Below are 21,306 nucleotides of genomic sequence, written 5' to 3'. Positions count from 1 at the left end.
CATTTCCTTCACTCGTTTATAATAATTTCTGTAAAATATCTGTAAAACTTTTGTTTTGTCTTTGTATGCCTTTGTTTTGTGAAAAAGTCACTTTTCCTTCTGAATAATTATCCTCCTCTATTACCAGCTTGTCATCCAACCATTTCATGCAGATGAATTACCTGATGCATGAAAAAAGTCACGACCAGGCTGATGGAAACAGGACATGCCGGTACAATTTTATAAATACTGACAGACAGTTTGTTCGTTCGACATGGTGGGATATTTTTGTGTCTGTAAAATGAACTAGGCGAGAAATGGCGGTGGAAACACCTTTATGCGCAAATATTGATATGATAACTATCATATCTAAGTAAACTTGGAGTCACGCAATGATATGTTGTGCAGTCCTCCCACTACGACTCGGGAAACCATGCAGTTTATTAGGCTACAGATGAAATAAGTTATGTTGAACTTCACAGGCTGGTGAAAGTGCACGTGATGAGCTTGATTGATACTCCTTTCCAATAAATATCTTATTCTGGTGACATGACGATCGATGCTTGGCTGATTTTAAAATATTTGCATGAAAATCGGTTGCAAATGGGATGGAAACCTAGCATATGACCATGTATTTCCAATGGCAGTTCTTACTTTGGGTTGAATTCTAAGGTGCTTTTGGCATCCGCACTGCCTCACAGGCAAGATTCATGGCACAAAAGTACATGTGTGCACCAGAAGCAGAGACGGAAGAGGAAACAAGACACCCCACTCACTGTATTTGTGTTTATTACCATTTTTGGGGTTCAATGAAAGTCTAAGTAGACCAGACCCAACTGCTACTGCACATTAATTTGTGCATGAGACAGAAGTAATGCAGTGCGACTCGAGTTTCACCATTTTCGGTCAGTCTCAGCGGAGGGATTGAGGGATAGCAGAGGGACGTGAGAGACTAACCCTTCGCTGAGACTGACCATCAGATGCATCAGTCCAGTAAAATAAAAAAAGCAAATTATGTCAATTCATGCTCACTCAGCTGTGCCTCACAAGTACTACAACAACGGATCTATTACCGGTGTAATCATACCTCAAGTATTGAAATATAATTTTAAAATGGTCTGAGAAGAACAACATTGGCAAGGGAATTCAAGCATAGCCAATATGCAGTGATAATGTATTGGGCCTATAGCCTACTGCACAAACCTCATTGCTACAGAACTGTTTTTAATAGGTTAATGTTGCAAAGGCTTACGTTTTTTAAGTCATGTAAAAAAAAAAAAATCTGAGTGGTAGATCTTGACTTGCATTTTGACTCAGAAAGTGATCTTGACTAAGAAAAGGTTGATGACCACTGGCCTAAGTGAGGTATTTTTGAGAAGTGTTGTATGTATGCCAGGAATGCCTGTATTGTTGCCAAATAAATGTCCCTATGGGACAATAAATGATTCATTCATACAGCATTTGAACTAAACAAAGGCTAAATGACTTAATAGATATGAAAGTTGTTGTGATGTCTCTCTTCTCTGATCTGCTACTCAGTTTAGGCCTCTGATGATGAGTCATTTCAGACTAAGAATGGGAGATCAGAGTCCGTATGTGTCAAGCGTCTCAGAGTAGGAATGCTGATCTAGGATCAGGTCCCCCTTGTCTATGTGATCTTATTCATTGTGATCTGAAAGGCAAAACTGATCCTAAATCAGCACTTCCCTGGGTAGCTTGACACAGGAACTCTGGTCAAGTGTCAGACTTAGCCATATAAACCACCACATTTTTCTATGCTACCATATTGGCAGGCAGAGATACCATTACTGCAAGGCTAAATCCTCCTCCCTCAATTTCCATTTCACCATAATTGTGACGGTACAGTAGGCTACATCATGTCATACACCCCGATGCCTTTCGATAATGGTATAAATGTGTGGGTGTTTTTGAAAACCTCAACGATTACTATTCCAATGGTAATTGACTGAACAGCCGAGCAGCATTATTCAATTCAATCATAACATAAATATATGAAGGGTTTGACCTCGGGAAGGCCTGCAACAAATTGTCTAAACAACAAATGAGCCACTTAATAGAGGAAACTAGGAACAAGGCAGAGAGGATGTGGAACCAAAATGGCTACCAGTCCTACTAACTAACAAGCGTCCTCATCAAGAGGTTTCCAAGGATGAAAATGAGTTCCTTGTGCTTGCTCCATCCAAATAGACGTTTGTATCTCCTCCTAGCCTGGAGATATAGAAAAATAATAATTGGAAACCACTCTGCTATTCAAATAATTGTAGGGAGAGGCAAAGCAAAAACAACATCATTATCTTCTACCTCGGCAGGCAGGCAGTTTACAAGACGGTAAACTTAGCAGCAGCCTTGGCAGTGAAGTGGTACAGGGGAAGGATGAGGGGAGGAGGGGGAGGTCTGTGAACGGGCCCAGGCCCCGCGGAGCTATCTGAGCCCCCTCTTCCTGCCGAGAAGTAAATGATCCAGCCGGCGCTCATTAGCAGCTTGGGTTACGTTACCAAACAGTGGAGCAAGTTTAATGAACACTTGATGAATGCTGCTTGCATCTCCAGTTTCCACACGGAGTTCAGAGGTGGAGGAGAGATGACGTCTCCCATTAGAATGCACTGGCCACTCCACGGGCGGCAGGTAGTCTCGACGTTAAGAGCGTTGGGCCAATAACCGAAAGATTGCTGGTTCGAATACCAGAGCCGACAAGGTGAAAAAGAAACCTGTTGCTGTGCCCTTGAGCAAGGCACTTAACCCTAATTGCTCAGGGGCGCTGTACAATGGTGACTCTGGCCGTAACCTCACTCCCTGCCGGTGTCTCAGGGGGAGTTAGGATATGCAACAAAAAAAACATTTCCATTACACACTTGTGTGTAACAGGACAAATACAAGCACCCCCCAAATTATTATTATAGTGCACATTCCACAACTGTACTACAGCTAGCTAGCCCGGTGCTGGAGCAGAGGCTGCTTTCTACATGGAAGGGCTGTTATGTGGATGGATAAGGGGGCAGGATGGAGTGCACTAGTGTAGGTAGGGGAGCAGTAGAGAGTGGAACAGGTAGAGTCAGTGGTATGTTAGAGAGGAGTTACCACAGAGCTTTCCCAGGCAAACTAGGAGGTGGATATGACAGGGCAATTGTAGCCACCTTGCTGCCGCTAGCTCTGTGATTACTGCTATTAGCGACAGACAGTCGACACTTGTCAAAACAAAGAGCCCTTTCACTCTCGACACTGTACACAACCTGTACTTAACGTTGAGGGACAGACAGTCAAAGACATTATGTAAATGGCAGACCTGACAGATGTCTGGACACAATCACATTCACAGAGTCTAGACAACAACAGAGGCTTATCTGTGCTACTAAAGGTCATGGAGGGGGAAGTTGAAATGTCAGTTTCCTAACAAAACTGACAAAACTGAGGACTGCACAAAGGGCTTAATATGCCAAGGAAAGGGATACAAATATCAATGGTTACAGTTAACCATCATTAGGACCCATCCATCTAACATGTCATAGACATTTTCTTCTTGAAAAGGGACCGGTGAATCACAGCTGATGCCTGTATCCCAATCTGCGTTCAAAGACTTCTTCATAAAGCGTCATCTACTGAAGGAGAGCTCTTATCTTAGACTATCATAGAGGTTTTAATTGCACTATTGTGGCAGTTCCTTGGTAATCAACAGCTGGGTGAAAAACAGGGAAGATTCAGACCGACAGTACTGTAGCTTTTGGCTTTGAGATTCAAGGCTGTGAGATTGAGCGATTCAGCCTGAACAAAAACCAATAACATACTGTGTAGTCTGTCTATCTGGTGCCAATTAACAGGTGGTTTGTCATCCAGAACCGATTAATCTAACTATTCCCAGGCAACTTACTTTTCTCATACTAACATGCTGTTTGAGAGACTGATCATTCCTGATAAAGACGGCTAATTACTGTCTTTAACAAGGAGGTGCCTGGTGATGATGTCATCACACATTTACTGTAACGGTAGCTCCCTGAGAGAGGTTTGTCCTCTGGGCTCGGCTGGTTCGTGCCAAGGCCCCAGCAGTGTGGCTGTGAAATCCTGATTCGGATCGCCTACTTCTGCCTGATGAGAAGTTTGGGCTGAGGAAATGAGAACATGCTGGAGGAGGTGGACGTGGAGTTGCATTAAGACACAACAGCACCACACTACTGCATTGTTGATGGCCACACACACACACACACACACACACACAAGGGTCGTATTCATTAGTGCACACCATAACAAAACGTTTTGCAACGGAAAACCAAAACAAGTGTGTCTTATTGGACAAGTTCAGGTAATCCCTCCCAATTTCAATCTGTTTTCTTCCGTTTGGTGCCTAATGAACATGACCAAAGAGCATCATCTGGCTGTGCTAATAGAGAAGATAAATTATCTTTGGGGAAAATGCCCCCACTGGTTAAAGATACATTTAGGAATCTCACCATATGAACTAAATATATGGGATACAGTAAATGTTAACTGAGAGAGAACAGAGAGAGAGAGAACAGAGAGCGAGAACAGAGAGCAAGAGAACAGAGAGAACAGACAGCGAGAACAGGGAGAGAAAGAGAGAATAGAGAGAGAGAATAGACTGAGAGAATAGAGAGAGAACAGAGAGAGAGAACAGAGAGAGAACAGTCCTGATTAACAGAGACAGACCTCAGGGGGAACGTGAGGAACGACCACAGCTGAGACAACGCTGACAACGTGGTCAGTCTCAGCTGTGGTCCTTCCTCACGTTCCCCCTTGAGGTCTGTCTTTCTGCCACACACACGCACACACAACATGCATGGCAGACACATACACAAACGGTCACAATATTCATGACATGCACGCACACACACGCAAGCCTTTTGGAGTGCTGGAAACTGTATCCTTCTTCAAAGACAGAGCAAAGTGAGATCCTTTCACTCCAGAGTCCAGACACACATTTATTTTCTTAGTCTCTCTCAACCCCATCATTCACGTTCAGTAATAAGGAAAGACCATTTTAAACCCGACAGCCCAACCCAAAACAAAATGTGTCTCCTGGGTGTTCGTGGTATCCATTAAACAAAACATAAAAGACTGGAATAGTCCAAAACACATTCACAGAGAAAAGAATATTCAGCGTTTCCTGTGACGTATAGGGCCTAGCGCATAAACAAACTCCCCAAACGCTCCACAAAGCCCCCTCTCTGTTCCCTTCAGTCACCCAGCAGTCCCTCTCTTTCTCTCTTTCATTCTCCATCCATTGGAGATGCTGTGAAACGTAGCTTTCATAAAGTTGGAGATGAGGAATCGTTTAGAACAAAAATACTCTTCACAACTCATCTGATCCGCTGCTGTCTTGATCCGGTTCTAAATGTCACACAGTTCTCATGCTACAAACTTCCGATGGATATTCCATTCATTCCTAACCCAGCATTCCGATCCTCTCTGACAGCATTCCAAAGTGACACTGACCTTGTTACAAGCCCTCTTACTTGACCCCTGGGGGTCACATGATTTGTGTAACCTCTCAGGGCCATCCTAGGCCAAATATGTGCGCCAGTCAGTGTACAGTTGTCTGTCAGTGAGATGCTATACACATTAGGGCTGGGCGATATATACCGTATTTTACTATATACCGGTATTGATGCACGGATCAGTTTGGGTTTTTACTTTACCTTCTATAACGGTATTTGAATGTTTGGTTTGTTAAATGTGATATGCTGTGTGTAACGTTCATTTTTATGCTACTTGTGTCACGCCCTGACATAGAGATCTCTAGTTGGTTTGGTCAGGGTGTGAATATCTATGTGTAGATCTATGTTATCTATTTCTATGTTGGCCGGGTGTGGTTCCCAATCAGAGGCAGCTGTCGATCGTTGTCTCTGATTGGGGATCATACTTAGGTAGCCATTTTGCCTACCTATGTTGTGGGATCTTGTTTCAGTTTGGTTTGTTGGATGTTTAGCCTTTTGAACTTCACGTTCTGTTGGATTTTGTTATTTTGTCGGTGTTTATATAATAAACAACTATGTACGCATACCACGCTGCACCTTGGTCCAATCCTTTATACAACGAACGTGACAACTTGAGTCATCCCTCTCCGCTCTCTCGCTCCATGCCGCTTTCCACACAGACCTAGCCCCGCCCCCTGTCACTCAAATAACGTGTTTGTTGTTGCTTGACCACGAGACACTTGCGTTCAGTCTGCATGGTCAATGCAGCACAATGTTGATGAAAACAATGTTGTTTCCACTTTGCTTCTTAATATAAATCCACAAGCGTTCTATAATTACACTGTTAGTTTGTGTTTCTTACATCTGCAAACAGCTAGTTTGTCTTTTCTTCACAAGTTTTAGCTAAATCGTGTTAGCCACTAATGGTAATCGCTAGTTAGCTGGCTAGCTAGCTAATAAATGTACTGATTCAGAGCAAATATAGCTAGCTATACAGACTGATACCAGTGATGGTGTAGGCCTAAATCAGCATGTTGTTTGTGCAGCAGTATCTTCTAAATCAAAGAGGAATAGGCAAAGCAAAGATTATAGGGTCCCTAGGAAACACTGACCATCACTTTGGTCACAATAACTCCTCCCTGGCATTTTTTAAAATTCCTTGTCATGTCAAACAACACTGCATTCAAAGTCACCACTATTATTTATATTCTAACTATAGTAAGAAATGCAGAAATTGATGGAAATTATTTGATGGAAATTTGATGGAAATTATTTTTGGTTGAAGTTGAATGGAACAGTATAAAACAATCAGAATGGAGAAAGTCCCATTGAAATCACTTGGAATTTGTGTTGCCACCCTAGGGTCATGCACTACTCATAATGCAAATATGATTATTTTATTATTCAAAAACATAAAATACCGCCAAATACCGTCAAAATACTCCCACAGAACTAACACACGCTTATTGTTGACACAGGAATGGATGAATGACAAATAGGAACACATTCTTGTAACATAGCCAACCTCATGGAACACATTTCAAGGCACACAAGTGTAATGGACATGAAAAGAAGACTGATCTCACTGGAGTCTATAGCAGTGTGTGTGTGTGCATGCGTGTACGTCCACAGTTCAGTGCACCTGGGCCTCACCATGCTGACAGCTAATCTACACCAATTAGGCCTCATTACAGAGTTCTTATAAAGTGCCTAACTGTACATGCTTTTATGCCATTACTGAAATATGTTGATTAATTCCTAGTGCTGAGCGATTAGTGCTTTTTGAGGTCGGTTTGGTTTCGGTTCAATTATTAAAAAATAATCACGGTTTTAGATTTCAAATTCTTTTTTTAACATTAAATGCACTATGATTATGTGGGTTGTAATGCTGTAACAACACAGAATAAAACGATTAATAAAAGTCCCATGATGGTGGTCACTGCCCATTACTGATTATCACTTATTAACCATAATTTATTCACATTACTTTAATAAATAATTTCAGTTGTTGTGTATATTATGTGTTTTATTCTATGACTTTATTATTTCATTCCAAGTCATCTTCTAATTTCTATAGAGCTGTCTGACAAAATCACTATTTTAGTATTTCTTCAAAGTAAATAAGGCATACTTTTATGACTTCTGAATACCAACTATCAATCACTTAGAGATATCTTGCGAAGCAACTGCTCTCGATTATGCATTCTTCTGTAGGCGTGCCATGGATTATGGTCATTGTAGTTAATTACCATGGTTTCTGCGCTAAACTATGTTGAATATTGGCCTGTTGGAAACTACAACAGCTTGATCTGATTTCTCTCTAGAGAAACTGCATTGAGCTCGCAGAAAAAAACGGAACGAAATGGAATTCAAATAATTGAACTGACGTCGGTAAATTAGTTGTTTAAAAAAATAAAATAAAAACAACATCTTGGTTAATCGCTCAGCACTACTAATTCCTCATGTCGGTGTTATTCCTCGGCAGTCCAAACTCCTCCTTTTATGGTAAGTGCTCTAGATGAGGCGTGAGAAGTACGAGGCGGGTGGAGCTACACACTGCATGTATTAGCAGCCCCTGACACAGAACATGCCGAGAGAGAGCTCCCTCCACATACCCTACTAAGGCTTGAACACTTGTCATTTTCCCCTGCTGTTCGGTACACTTCATCTGAGTCCCAAATGGCACCCTTATCTCTATTTAGTACACTGCTTTCGACCAGGGCCCTGCTCAAAAGAAGTGTACTACATAGGGAATAGGGTGCCATTTGGAACGCATCCTTCTTCACCAGGGCAAGTCAGATGGTTCAAAATCTCCATGGCCTGGAGTAGTGGTATAGCCTACAGTACAGAGATGTCCGGAGACTCCAGATCTGCCACACATTTTCCATTGCGTGAAGAGCCCATTTTCGCACGGAGCTGAAACCTAAGAAGGGAGCGCTACGCTGAGCATCTCTGTGTGCACAAGCTCTAGCACAAGCAGGGTTAAGACAACGTTGGGCCGGCCCCTCTCCTGTAAACACATGTTGGTGGCAGAGTGCAGGGGGGGTGGGCTGGAGAGGTGCTGGGGTCACCAGGCCTGCTGTGAAAGGAATGTCAGGAGGAATGGTGCTAGGGGGGTTAAATATGAAGGAAATGTATCAGGAGGGGGTGGGGGAGCAAACTCAGGCCAGGTTATTTTGGGATTTGTTTGATGACACAGAGAGCCTGGGACTGACCCTACTGGAAACCTTCAACATTCAACAAAGTTGTTATGAGCATCGTAACATAGAGTAAAACACCGTGGCTGTGTTTGAGATAGGGAAACAGTGAAGCTGCTCAGCAGCAGCAGCAACCCAATGCTGCCGCGTGTCCAGCGGGACAAGCTTAGTATCGGAGCCATCACTGTCCCACGGTAGCCCTGTCTAAGCTCTAAGACTCTGAGCCAACTGCCACGGCCCGGACACAGAACCACCCTCCAACCCTGGTATGTTCCAGTACACACTGGTTGCGTGCCAAATGGCACCCTATTCCCTTTATAGTGCCCTACTTTTGACCCATATGACCCCTATAGGCTCTGGTCAAAAGTAGTGCACTATATAGGGAATAGGGTGCCATTTTGGACGTTCCCACGACTCTGCCCTATAATGGGTTCCTTCCAATTGTTACATGAGCCAAATACAATGAGAGGGCATCTCCGAGTTCCCTGTCTAAAGATAACGCAGCCCACACTCCATTTACAGCCTATGGGAGGAATTAAACTCCACCCTGCTCTGGAAATCAAAACAGAGCAGTAAGTGGAACACTACCCTTACCAACACAAACACACAGACACAGACGCGCACGCACACACACACACACACATACAAGGACAGACGTGCGCTCGCAAACACACACACAAGCAGATGAATCTATTCAACTCCCCATCACACTCCAATCAAATCAAAAGCTTGTGCAAGCCTACTGTATACATTTAACCATATGTTAGCGAAAACATTCCTTCATTATGTTCCAAACACAGAGTGTAGCAAAACAGCCAGACTACACCAGACTGTATTTGGATAAGAGAGAGTGCATGTTAGAACCAGTGGAGGCTCCTCAGAGGAGGAAGGGGAGGACCATCTGTAATGAATACTCAGGGAGAAAAAGGTGTAGATTCACGCGCAGAGCACGACAGGTGTTCATTTTGCCTTCGCAGAAGGCAGGAATCGTGGTCACAGGTAGGCAAACAGGCAGGTGAATCAAAACTAGGACTGAAGGCTATAACTGGTTCTCACAAACGAGCTAGAAAAAGGCTTAGTAGAGTCAAAACAAACAATATCTCACAAGGCACAAACAGAATGAACTGAACTAAATAAGGAGCTGATGAGACCAGGTGAGTAACAAACACAGGTGAAATCAATGAACAAAAATGAAAGACAGGGCTACGTTCAAGAACACAAGGTGAACTAAGAAAATAAATACAGAACCTTACACCATCCTCCTCAGTGAATTTCATAAAAAGTAAAATAGTGAAACATGAAAAATGTAATATTTTTTAGATAAAGCTATACTAAATATATTCACGTTACCAAATTATTGATTAAAACACACTGTTTTGCAATGAAGGTCTACAGTGGCCTCAAGAGCACTCCATAGGGAAGCACCAGGGTGTAGCTAGTTTCCGTCCTCCTCTGGATACATTGACTTCAAAACAAAACATAGGAGGCTCATGGTTCTCACCCCCTTCCATAGACTTACACAGTAATTATGACAACTTCCGGAGGACATCCTCCAACCTATCAGAGCTTGTGCAGCATGAACTGACATGCTGTCCACCCAATCAAAGGATCAGAGAATTAATCTAGTACTGAAAGCATAAGCTACAGCTAGCCAGCACTGCATTGCATAAAATGTGGTGAGTAGCTGACTTAAAGAGAGAAAGACAATAGTTGAACAGTTTTGAACAAATGTATTTCTTCAAAAATGAAGGGGGAGCAAGAGAGAGAGAGAGAGAGAGAGAGAGAGAGAGAGAGATATTCCGTTACATTTTTTTCACTTAATTAGCTAGCGAATGCAGCTAGCTAATTTAGCCTACTCAAACACCCGGCTCAGAGAGGGATGCTATGCTAGCTATCTGGCTACGGCTACCCAACACTGGAACTCTTCCAAGTCAAAGTAAGATTTGGGTTTTATTAATTTATTGCCACCGGGGCCCGCCAGTGTAACTGCTAAACTGCTTGTTGTACACAGTACTGCATGATTGCAGTGGGTTTACTAACGCGTTAGTTCTAGTAGCTATGTTGACTATGACGTTAGCTAATATGGTGACAACGATGTAAGCTGTGTGTAGCCGTTATGGTATGAAGGTTTGGCTTGGAAAGGTTTTTTCACCTGGTCACAGACAGCTGTTGTGTTGTCCACTGAAGTCCACAAGCAAAGGGAAAAGGTGAGAGGAGGACAGCACGTAGATGCGAATTATTCAACGAGCAAAGTGATCATGCTGTTTGTATGTGGCTGCTATGAAAGTGAACTGTGTTAGCGGGTGATCAGGGGTGTAATCATTCCGCTGATTCTGTTGAAAACTTTTCATAAACGGAAGCAAATGGAACGAAACGGGGATAAACATACCTACATTTGTCCAATAGAAACTCTTGTACACCCTAGATCAGCTAGATGCAAGCAAGAGTGTGCAAGGCGGTATTGAACGGGTCACCCTTGATTACTCACATTTTTCTCTCATCCTGTGCACCTATGTTGTAAACTTTCATTAATAGGCTAGGTTGTAGCAACCTCATGATGGGTATAGGGACAATTTTAGTATCATGTAGTAGCCAAAACCTAGCGATGTTACATTATAAATAAATTGGTCATTTAGCAGACGCTCTTATCCAGAGCGACTTACAGGAGCAATTAGGGTTAAGTGCCTTGCTCAAGTGCACATCGACAGATTTTTCACCTAGTCGGCTCGGGGATTAGAACCAGCGACCTTTCGGTTACTGGCACAACGCTCTTAACCACTAAGCTACCTGCCGCCCCTACATTGAGCTGGGTGAATGGAATATGAATGACAGTCATCCAATATGCTGTAACAGAAATAAAGCCATGCTCATAAAAAAATAATCGTCCTCCCTAATCTTAAATGGCACCGACCTCCACTGGTTAGAACAGCACTCGTAGCTAGATACACAATTACACAGACCACTCATACAGTGACCCATAAAACAAACACAAACCTGCGCATGACCCCATTATACACACACTTTGTGTATAACACACACACTCTGTAGAAAACACACTCTGTAGAAAACACAACACACTCTGTAGAATAGACACTCTGTAGAATACACACTCTGTAGAATACACACTCTGTAGACTAGACACTCTGTAGAACACACACTGTAGAAAACACACACTGTAGAACACACTCTGTTGAACACACAATGTGTAGAACACACTCTGTAGAACACACACTCTGTCGAACACACACTCTGTAACAGGCTTTGTACAACACACACTTTAGAATAGACACTCTGTAGAACACACACTCTGTAGAACACACACTCTGTAGAATATACACTCTGTAGAACACACACTCTGTAAAACACCCACTCTGTAACAGGCTTTGTACAACACACACTTTAGAATAGACACTGTAGAACACACACTCTGTCAAACACACACTCTGTAGAACACACACTCTGTAACAGGCTTTGTACAACACACACTCTGTCGAACACACACTCTGTCGAACACACACTCTGTCGAACACACACTCCAAACAGCTCCAGAGTCAGAACCCTGGAGAATTCCAGAGGATGAGACAGACAGAACCGGTGTCAGATTCAGGACTTTAAAACCCCCAGTCAGTCTTTCTCATTCCATCTCCTTCAGTGCCTATCACAGCCAAACCCTATAGAAACACACACACACACACACACACACACACACACACACACACAAACACCCAGAGTACACTCACCATTGTGGGAGGACTCTGTCTTGCTGTCAGCCACTTTCCTCAGCGCTGAGACGATGGAGTCCCCGGGAACGCGAGGACTCTCCACATACTTGGGCTTCCTGATTGGACCTTCAGGCAGAGCGCAGCGAGAGAGAGAGAAGGAGGGAGAAAGAGAGAGAGAGCGTTGAGAGTTCTCGCTGGATGAACTTTTTCCAGATGGAAATTCGATGCGGGACGGGCTCGGCGGAGCTCCGTGTGGCTCACAGACTCGTATGGTCCACAGAGAGAGAGAGAGAGACACACACAGCTAGCTCCCTGTGCTGATAGCAGCTCTGCTCTGTCTGACAGCCTGGAGAGAAAGACAGAGCTGCAGACACCCAACAGTAACACACACACACCGGCCAGCTCCGGGGAATGCAAACTACTGCAGCAGGAAACCACAGCAATTAGACTCTTAGAAACTTTGTTATGTGTGCGTGCGTGTGTGTGTGTGCTTGCATGAGATGGTGTGTAACTTGCGGTAAGGTAAAGTGTGCTGCTGTTGGCATGTATGGGATTAGGAGAGAGTGGTTTGTAGAATGAGGTCCAGGTTGCGTCCCATCAGGTGTTGTTTCTGGGACAGGAGCTAAGGATCCTCAGGAGGGTCTCTGTTCTGTCCCCCCAGTGAGGACGACTGAGATTAGTGTACTGCTCTCTCTCTCCTCTCCTCTGACTGACAGGATTAGAAGCACCTTCTCCCATGGTACACTATTCCCTACATAGTGTGCTACTTTTGACCAAGTCTCTGGTCAAAAGTAGTGCACTATATAAGGAATAGGGTGTAACTTGGGATGCAGAACTGTTCCCTGCCTGTCTTTATAATCCAACCTGGCCCCGCCGGAGGCATCGCTCCGTAGCAACTGTAGTGTGTGTGTGTGTGTGTGTTTTGTGTGCGCACATGCACGCGTGCGTGTGTCTGTGTGTGACTGTACGTGTGTGTGTGCATCTGCACTCACACCCCTGATCCCAGGGCAGACTGCAGGGCCAAGCCATTCAAAAGGAGGCTGCCTGCTATTCTATTCTTCCTGTGACAGCAGCACTATCAAAGGACATCTCTGAACAACCATGCTTTCACACACACAGCCTGCCTCCCACTGCCATGAAAAGACAGCATGAGAGATGCTTCTACAAAACCTAAATGTGTATAGCACTGGCAACAAGGAATAATGAGTATACAGCACATATTGTTTGTCTGAGGGCATCAGTACAGTCAACCCTGAGTAGAAAGTGCACATCTTTAAAATATAATGCAGCAACAACAAACAAGTGTTACTACAACATAAATACAGCAATCATGGCTGATAAATACAGATCCAGATGAGCAAGAAACCTGACCAAAAGGCAGTGGGTGAAAAACAATGAATACCAGGAAGTAAACGGAAATGGTATGCATTCCTTCCTTCCACATTGACCTACTGTAACCCAATCGAGTTATCCTCTAGTGTTCTGTAATCAGATGACTGCATGTGTAACCCCAGCCATAACAGAAAGATTAGATGGAGAGAGAGAGATTGCCGTTTCCCATTCCCACATCATATCCACCCCCACCTCTGTGTGTGTCTGTCTGTGTGTACGTGTTAGCGCTCCCTCCCTCGGACTCAGAATGAACATTGGTCCGGCCAGTGCCATGCTATGCTGCTGTGAAACCATCTCGCTTCCCCCATCTGTGATCTTGTCCTCAGATACGGTTCCAGCCAGCAGCCAGCAATGTTAAAGCACTGGAACCAACCACCAGTCCCCACCATGCCGCTTCAGCTTGATTCATACTGCCATCTATGGATCTAGAACTTGAAATGCATAGAGCGTAGCCAGGGCTACACGGCCAACTGCTGTGGCATGTGGTAATCATCAGGAATGTCTATTTGTCCTACGTCAATAGCATTGATAAAACGATATGAGATATGCGGGTGTATGCGTGTAAATTAGTGGTATTATACATATCATAGAAGAAAATCCCAATCTTTAGAGTGGGAAACAGCGCATAAAGAGGAGCAAAGAGCACCCAAACAGGCACATCACCAATCCAGTGACCGAGCACGGGAGCTGCCTAGAACTAACGTTCTACAATGCCAGGGAGAAAGATGTTTCTGGAGCACCACCAACTAGGCTGGATCTCTTTCAACTAAACCACGTGAGCTAAAGTCTGAACCCGTCTGATCTGTGGCTGGCCTCCATCAGGACGTACCTGGCCAAGTCAGCTTCTTGGCTGAGGATAGGGTTTCAAAATTGCGGGAACTTTCAGAAAATTCCCAGGTTTTCCAGAAATCATGGTTGGAAGATTCCTGGAATCAGGATGGAATAAGTTGGACATTTTGGGAATCCTCCAACCAGAATTTCTGGAAAAGGTTCCCGCAATTCCCGGTAAACAGTCTGCATAAGACTCCAGGAGGAGGAGTCACACAGAGCCAATTAGCTAAGGGGAAGAGAGGAGACACGCTGTTTTAGATAGTAGATTTACTAAGTCGAGGTCAACATCTCAGAATAATCACCAACCCACTAATGCATTCACTTCATTCAAGTATTTAATTTCTACGCACACAGTTTGCCATGATGACTTGAATAATACAAACCACATGCTTGAAAGTTGCGATATTGTCAAAGGAGTGAATCCACTCAAGCAGAAACCGAAAATTACATTTTAGTCATTTAGCAGACGCTCTTATCCAGAGCGACTTACAGGAGCAATTAGGGTTAAGTGCCTTGCTCAAGGGCACATCGACAGATTTTTCACCTAGATGGCTCGGGGATTAGAACCAGCACCCTTTCGGTTACTGGCACAACGCTCTTAACCACTAAGCTACCTGCCGCCCCAATGTGACTGTACTAAGGTCAAATCAAGTTAAAAGGCTTGATAATGTAGCTGGTGAGGTATAGGAAATACTAGTACTTTCAGGTCTGAGCTTAGAGTCAGAGGACAAAATGCAGAGTTTTTTCCACCAAAATCTAATCTCCAAGATGTAAGAGTCTTTCATGTTTCCCTAGAAGCCTTTATCAATGGCTGCCTGCCCCCTGAGAGAGCCTTTAGAGCGCTGCTATTCTGCACTGAAGACCTGCCCAATGAGAAATTGCATTGTTTAATAAGCATGAAAAAGGCTGGAGAGTGAGTGAGTGAGGGCGTTGAGATGTTGTAATGGACAGACCAAGGAGGACCAGACATTACGCCAGCTCCCTCTGTCTCTCTTAAGACTGTGTGCATCCCAAAAGGCATCCTTTTCCCTATATAGTGCACTACTTTTGATGGGCTCTGGAGAATAGGGTGCCAAACCACCATGTTCCTCTTCACACAGCCTCATCCACCATAAGAGCCTGTCTCTCTCCACTTCCCACTCCCCACACAGACAGACCACCCCAGGAGCCAAAATCACATCGACTCTCTGAGCCAATCTTAACAAATTAAAATGCATGAGCCAAATTCGTTGCTCTCAGCAGACCCCTCGCAGAGAGGACAAATAAGTATTATCTCAATGTGATGTCCTCTAACGGCGACCATGAGCTCATCACAGGAGGGGAAGAAAGCAGAAAGAATCAGAATTGACCATAGAGAGGGTGGGAGGGAGGGTGGGAGAGGAAAGGAAAATGCCATAACAACAGTCCTATGGAAAACAAACCAGGGTCGAATTCATTAGCACACACCGTAGCAAAACATAGCAAAACTTGTTATTGGACAAGTTCAGGTAGTCCTTCTCTGTTTCACTCTGTTTGCTTCTGTTTTGTGCCTAATTAACACAACCCAGGAACAAGGCAGTTTCTTTACAAAGCACATCTATGGGGCTTTATTCAGCAGAACTGTGATGGTTCAGTTGGTTTGAAAGGCTTGTTAAAGGGACAAAAACAGGTGGCAGGACATGCAGAATTCCTGCCATATACAACATAATGCTATCCATGATTCGACCTGTGTAAACAACACACTATCAAACAACAGCCTACTATTTAGTGTGTCTTCCTGGTTGTTGAACAAAATAGTCTGGAATCCAATGTGGACAAGAGACACCAGACACACTACACCTGAGAGACCAGGGCCCTGTTCGAATACTTCAATCCTGCATCCTTCCTTCCTTGAAGTAATCACAGATCTGAATGGGTTGGATGACACACGAATGTGCGCACGCACAAACACGACCGCCTGTCACTCGACCTTAGACAACAGCAAGCCCTCCATGGCATGCACATGAGCTATTACGCTACATTAACGTAGTTTAGAAAAGCACTCAAATGTAAAAATATTGTCCGGTCGGATGATGTTCATCCCTAATGAGGACTGGGGTGATTATCTACACTTTCAAAACATCTTTAATGAGTCTTTCCACATTCTTTAAGATGCACTCTGACTTATTAACGTTTCAACTCTTCATGAAAGACAACATGGCTCTTTGTGGCAACAAGAAAAGGAGGCCTGACAATACCCTTCTTTCTGCTGTCAGGACGTCATTCCACAGCTCAGTAGTGAAACAGAATGTATTCAGTCTGAGATAAAAGAGGGTTGGAAATAAAGATTTGCAACATAATGGATCCAGTTACAAGTGTAAGACATTGAGCATTGGTCAATTATTTTCTTACACAAAACTAATGGGGAGAGCAAGACACAGATCCCCTAGTGATCAGCTATTAGGCCTACTCTTTGCTCTTCTATTACATTTTACATTTTAGTCATTTAGCAGACGCTCTTATCCAGAGCGACTTACAGTTAGTGAGTGCATACATTTTTTATACTGGCCCCCCGTGGGAAACGAACCCACAACCCTGGCGTTACAAGCGCCATGCTCTACCAACTGAGCTACAGGGGACTTATTGTATATTGTAATAAACCCATTAGGCATCCTAGAAGAGAATTACTTCATTATAATCATGTTTGACATGCATGTATCATGATAATTACATGAGCATACATAGGCTACTTACTATTTTATTCATAACGTTATCATTCTGGACAATGCAATGCTTTTCTGAAACTAACCAGTATGGGGGAATTGCCAATGGGTATAATGCTTTCTACATGTTTAATAGTCATATCTATTCTCACCCTCTCTGTTGAGCTAAATTAATTATGCATGGTTAACTGCTGGGAATGCATGGTCTTGCATTAGAAAAAGCCCAAAGTCAAACATCTTGACATTAGGTGCTTCATAAAAACCTCCCTCTTCTACAGTATAATGTAGGCTATATTGAAATACTAGACAATTCTGACAGCAGTGGCCATATTGTTGTTATCCATGAAATATCTGAAACAATGGGTTTTGAAGAAAGAAACCCATCAGCAGGCACCATAGTATTGTTTTTCAGTATATTCATAAACATTTTATCTCTATTGGTCCTCATCAAAAGGGAATAGGGTGCCATTTGGGACGCATCACACAGCCTTTCTACCACAGCCCCTAGAAACACATCAATATCCCGCGAGGCAGTCAAGTAACTGCTGAGCTAATACTGTAGAGGTGACTTCAGGAGACTCTCCTCTGAGCATACTGTATGTAATTGGCTTTGAAGTGAAATTGCATCCCCTTGACAGAGACAAAAAAATATTTGTAAGACCCGATGGAAAGCTAAAGTAATGACAAATGTTACCAGAAGGAACATTTATGTTTTTTTGTAATAATTTATTATTTAAAATGTTCCATCTTTAAAATAGGGAGCCGAACATTGATTTGGATGAGAGACAAAAAAAACTATTTGGCAGACAGGGAGGGGGATAGCGGAGGGAAAATGAATATTGAGAAAACATTTAGCAGAGACTTGAGCATGGAAAAGAAAGTTGGCCTCTGATGAAAAGGCAATTATCAATATCAGTCATATTATGAAACTCTTGTGACAGATCCAGGGAGGTATATCCATTTAAGCGTTAACCTAACTGTAACCTAAGCATTAAATTAGCTGTATATATATTAGCCTATATTCTATTCATGTATTTGTTATTATTATCAAATAGAGTGGAAAACACATAGCCATGCTAAACCATTACTGTAGCAGAGTTTTTCTGCATAGAAAAGTATTGGGCGGGCCGCCTAAGTCCAAACAGTAAAACCGTTTATTTTTATTTTTATATACAGTTGAAGTCGGAAGTTTACATACACTTAGGTTGGAGTCATTAAAACTTGTATTTCAATCACTCCACAAATTTCTTGTTAACAAACTATAGTTTTGGCAAGTCGGTTAGGACCTCTACTTTGTGCATGACACAAGTAATTTTTCCAACAATTGTTTACAGACAGATTATTTCACTTATGATTCACAATTCCAGTGGGTCAGAAGTTTACATACACTAAGTTGACTGTGCCTTTAAACAGATTGGAAAATTCCAGAAAATTATGTAATGGCTTTAGAAGCTTCTGATAGGCTAATTGACATCATTTAAGTCAATTGGAGGTGTACCTGTGGAGGTATTTCAAGGCCTACCTTCAAACTCAGTGCCTCTTTGCTTGACATCATGGTAAAAAAAATCAAAAGAAATCAGCCAAGACCTCAGACAATTATTGTAGACCTCCACAAGTCTGGTTCATCCTTGGGACCAATTTCCAAACGCCTGAAGGTACCACGTTAATCTGTACAAACAATAGTCCCAAGTATAAACACCATGGGACCACGCAGCCGTCATACCGCTCAGGAAGGAGACGCGTTCTGTCTCCTACAAATGAACGTACTTTGGTGTGAAAAGTTCAAATCAATCCCAGAACAACAGCAAAAGACCCTGTGAAGATGCTGGAGTAAACAGGTACAAAAGTATCTATATCCACAGTAAAACGAGTCCTATATCGACATAACCTGAAAGGCCGCTCAGCAAGGAAGAAGCCACTGCTCCAAAACCGCCATAAAAAAGCCAGACTACGGTTTGCAACTGCACATGGGGACAAAGATCGTACTTTTTGGAGAAATGTTCTCTGGTCTGATGAAACAAAAATAGAACCGTTTGGCCATAATGACCATCGTTATGTTTGGAGGAAAAAGGGGGTGCTTGCAAGCCGAAGAACACCATCCCAACCGTGAAGCACGGGGGTGGCAGCATCATGCTGTGGGGGTGCTTTGCTGCAGGAGGGACTGGTGCACTTCACAAAATAGATGAAATCATGAGGAAGGAAAATTATGTGGATATATTGAAGCAACATCTCAAGACATCAGTCAGGAAGTTAAAGATTGGTCGCAAATGGGTCTTCCAAATGGACAATGACCCCAAGCATACTTCCAAAGTTGTGGCAAACTGGCTTAAGGACAACAAAGTCAAGGTATTGGAGTGGCCATCACAAAGCCCTGACCTACTATTATTCTGACATTTCACATTCTTAAAATAAAGTGGTGATCCTAACTGACCTAAGACAGGGAATCTTTACTAGGATTACATGTCAGGAATTGTGAAAAACTGAGTTTAAATGTATTTGGCTAAGGTGTATGTAAACCTCCGACTTCACCTGTACCTTTCGGGATGGTAAAATGTTTTCAGTGTAAACTTAAAACCAGATATAATGTATGTAGGATCATCTTGAGAACTGACAATCACCAAAATCAAAGCTAGACAGTCAGGGAGAATCAAAAATTCAAAAGATGATGCATTAAGGAGTATTTTTGTCATGGAATGGGGCCCCCATTGATTTTGTTATAATATTTGAGTCACTCAGATAGCATAAGACCATGGCATAACCTAAGGCAAAATGTGTATAATTGCAGGAAATCGGCTTTAAAACAGATTATTTTTCTCTCCACCCCAATGCAAAATGTGTAGAATTGCAGGAAGTTAGCTTTAACACGGCAACATTTTGTCTCTGCGGCCAAGAAGAGGGCCTCTAAAATGTTTGGTCACGCCATTGGCCATGCCCACTGCCACACCCACCACCTAAGCCCCATTTTGATCCAGAAAAAAACCTGCTGTAATACTTAATCAAGCGCTACCCGTCAGCCCTTATGACACAGTGCTCTATAAATTCTTTGTTGACATTAATACAATCTTCTGTGCGTTACCTATTGTACCAATATCCTGTCGAGTGACTCCACCTCCTTAATGTTACACTGCCAATATTTACTATTCATAAAATCCCTTTGTTCTCTTCAAATCAATAGTCCCTCAAGCAATACTAATGTACAGGCCTACCAATCTATTTATTTCCTATTCAGATACCCCATTCCAATTGCTTTCCTGTTGGAAAGAGGTCAATACACAACCCTGAGGTACTAAATCAAGATGGTGACCATGTACCTTTTGAAAGGATACACAACATTAAGGACATTGTGTTCTGCCAGGGGAATGGCAATGTGTCCGTGTGCTTGTTCTCTTTCTGTCATTCAAACTCTATTTCTCTCTACTGAATTAGTCTGATGTGGTATTTGTGGGGAGGCTAGCCTGGCTCTGACATTTAAGTGGCAGCCCCTCATCCTGTCTGATCCACCATCACTCACGGATACCGTTGGGTGAACTTTGAGACGGCTTCTCTTTGTATCTCTCACTACCCTCTCCAAAGTGTAGATCTGTATCATTCCACTATGTGTCTCCATACAGACACTGTGTGATATCCTAGCACTGGGTTTAAGGAGACTGTAGGGTGTATCATGGCAGCAAGGTCTTCTCACATCCATCAATAGCAGTGGCCAGTCAGGGTTACTTACACGCCTGGATGGGCAAAGAAAGAAGACTTAGATGAACTTCTCAGACCCGATGATGATATAGATATCAAACTGAGAGACCACAGTGCCAAGAGTCCTGCACCGTGCTCTACTTCACATCTGCCTGACTGATCGAGATAAATAAAATAAGTATTTGAACCATAGAGAGCTGGGGCCAAAGCTCCCCATCAAAGCATAAAAGTTTAAATGATTTCCACGTGTAATGGCCTACGAGGGACCTTCTCTGCCCAAGCCTCATTCCATACACATGCAGATTAAAATGATAAGCGACCCGAGATGGCGATAAATATGATATGAAGTTATGAACTGCCGTTTTATGTT

At 43.0% G+C, this 21,306-nt stretch overlaps 1 protein-coding gene across 2 annotated transcripts in view; it reads right to left on the bottom strand.

Annotated features, from left to right (window-relative positions):
- The window catches only part of tanc1b (tetratricopeptide repeat, ankyrin repeat and coiled-coil containing 1b), a gene marked incomplete at its 3' end in the record, with an annotated part of 187,814 nt that overhangs the window by 91,831 nt on the left and 74,677 nt on the right, over positions 1-21,306 (bottom strand). For both annotated transcript variants that reach the window (XM_084162237.1, XM_084162238.1), the window contains exon 4: positions 12,364-12,471. In XM_084162237.1, coding sequence (XP_084018363.1) covers positions 12,364-12,471 — 108 coding nt within the window. The remainder of the gene's footprint in view (positions 1-12,363; positions 12,472-21,306) is intronic.

Source organism: Coregonus lavaretus (assembly GCF_964263955.1).
Source record: "Coregonus lavaretus genome assembly, chromosome: 5".
Lineage (NCBI taxonomy): Eukaryota > Metazoa > Chordata > Actinopteri > Salmoniformes > Salmonidae > Coregonus > Coregonus lavaretus.
The sequence above is the reverse complement of the archived record's forward strand: the minus strand, read 5'-3'. Positions and strand labels throughout refer to the sequence as shown.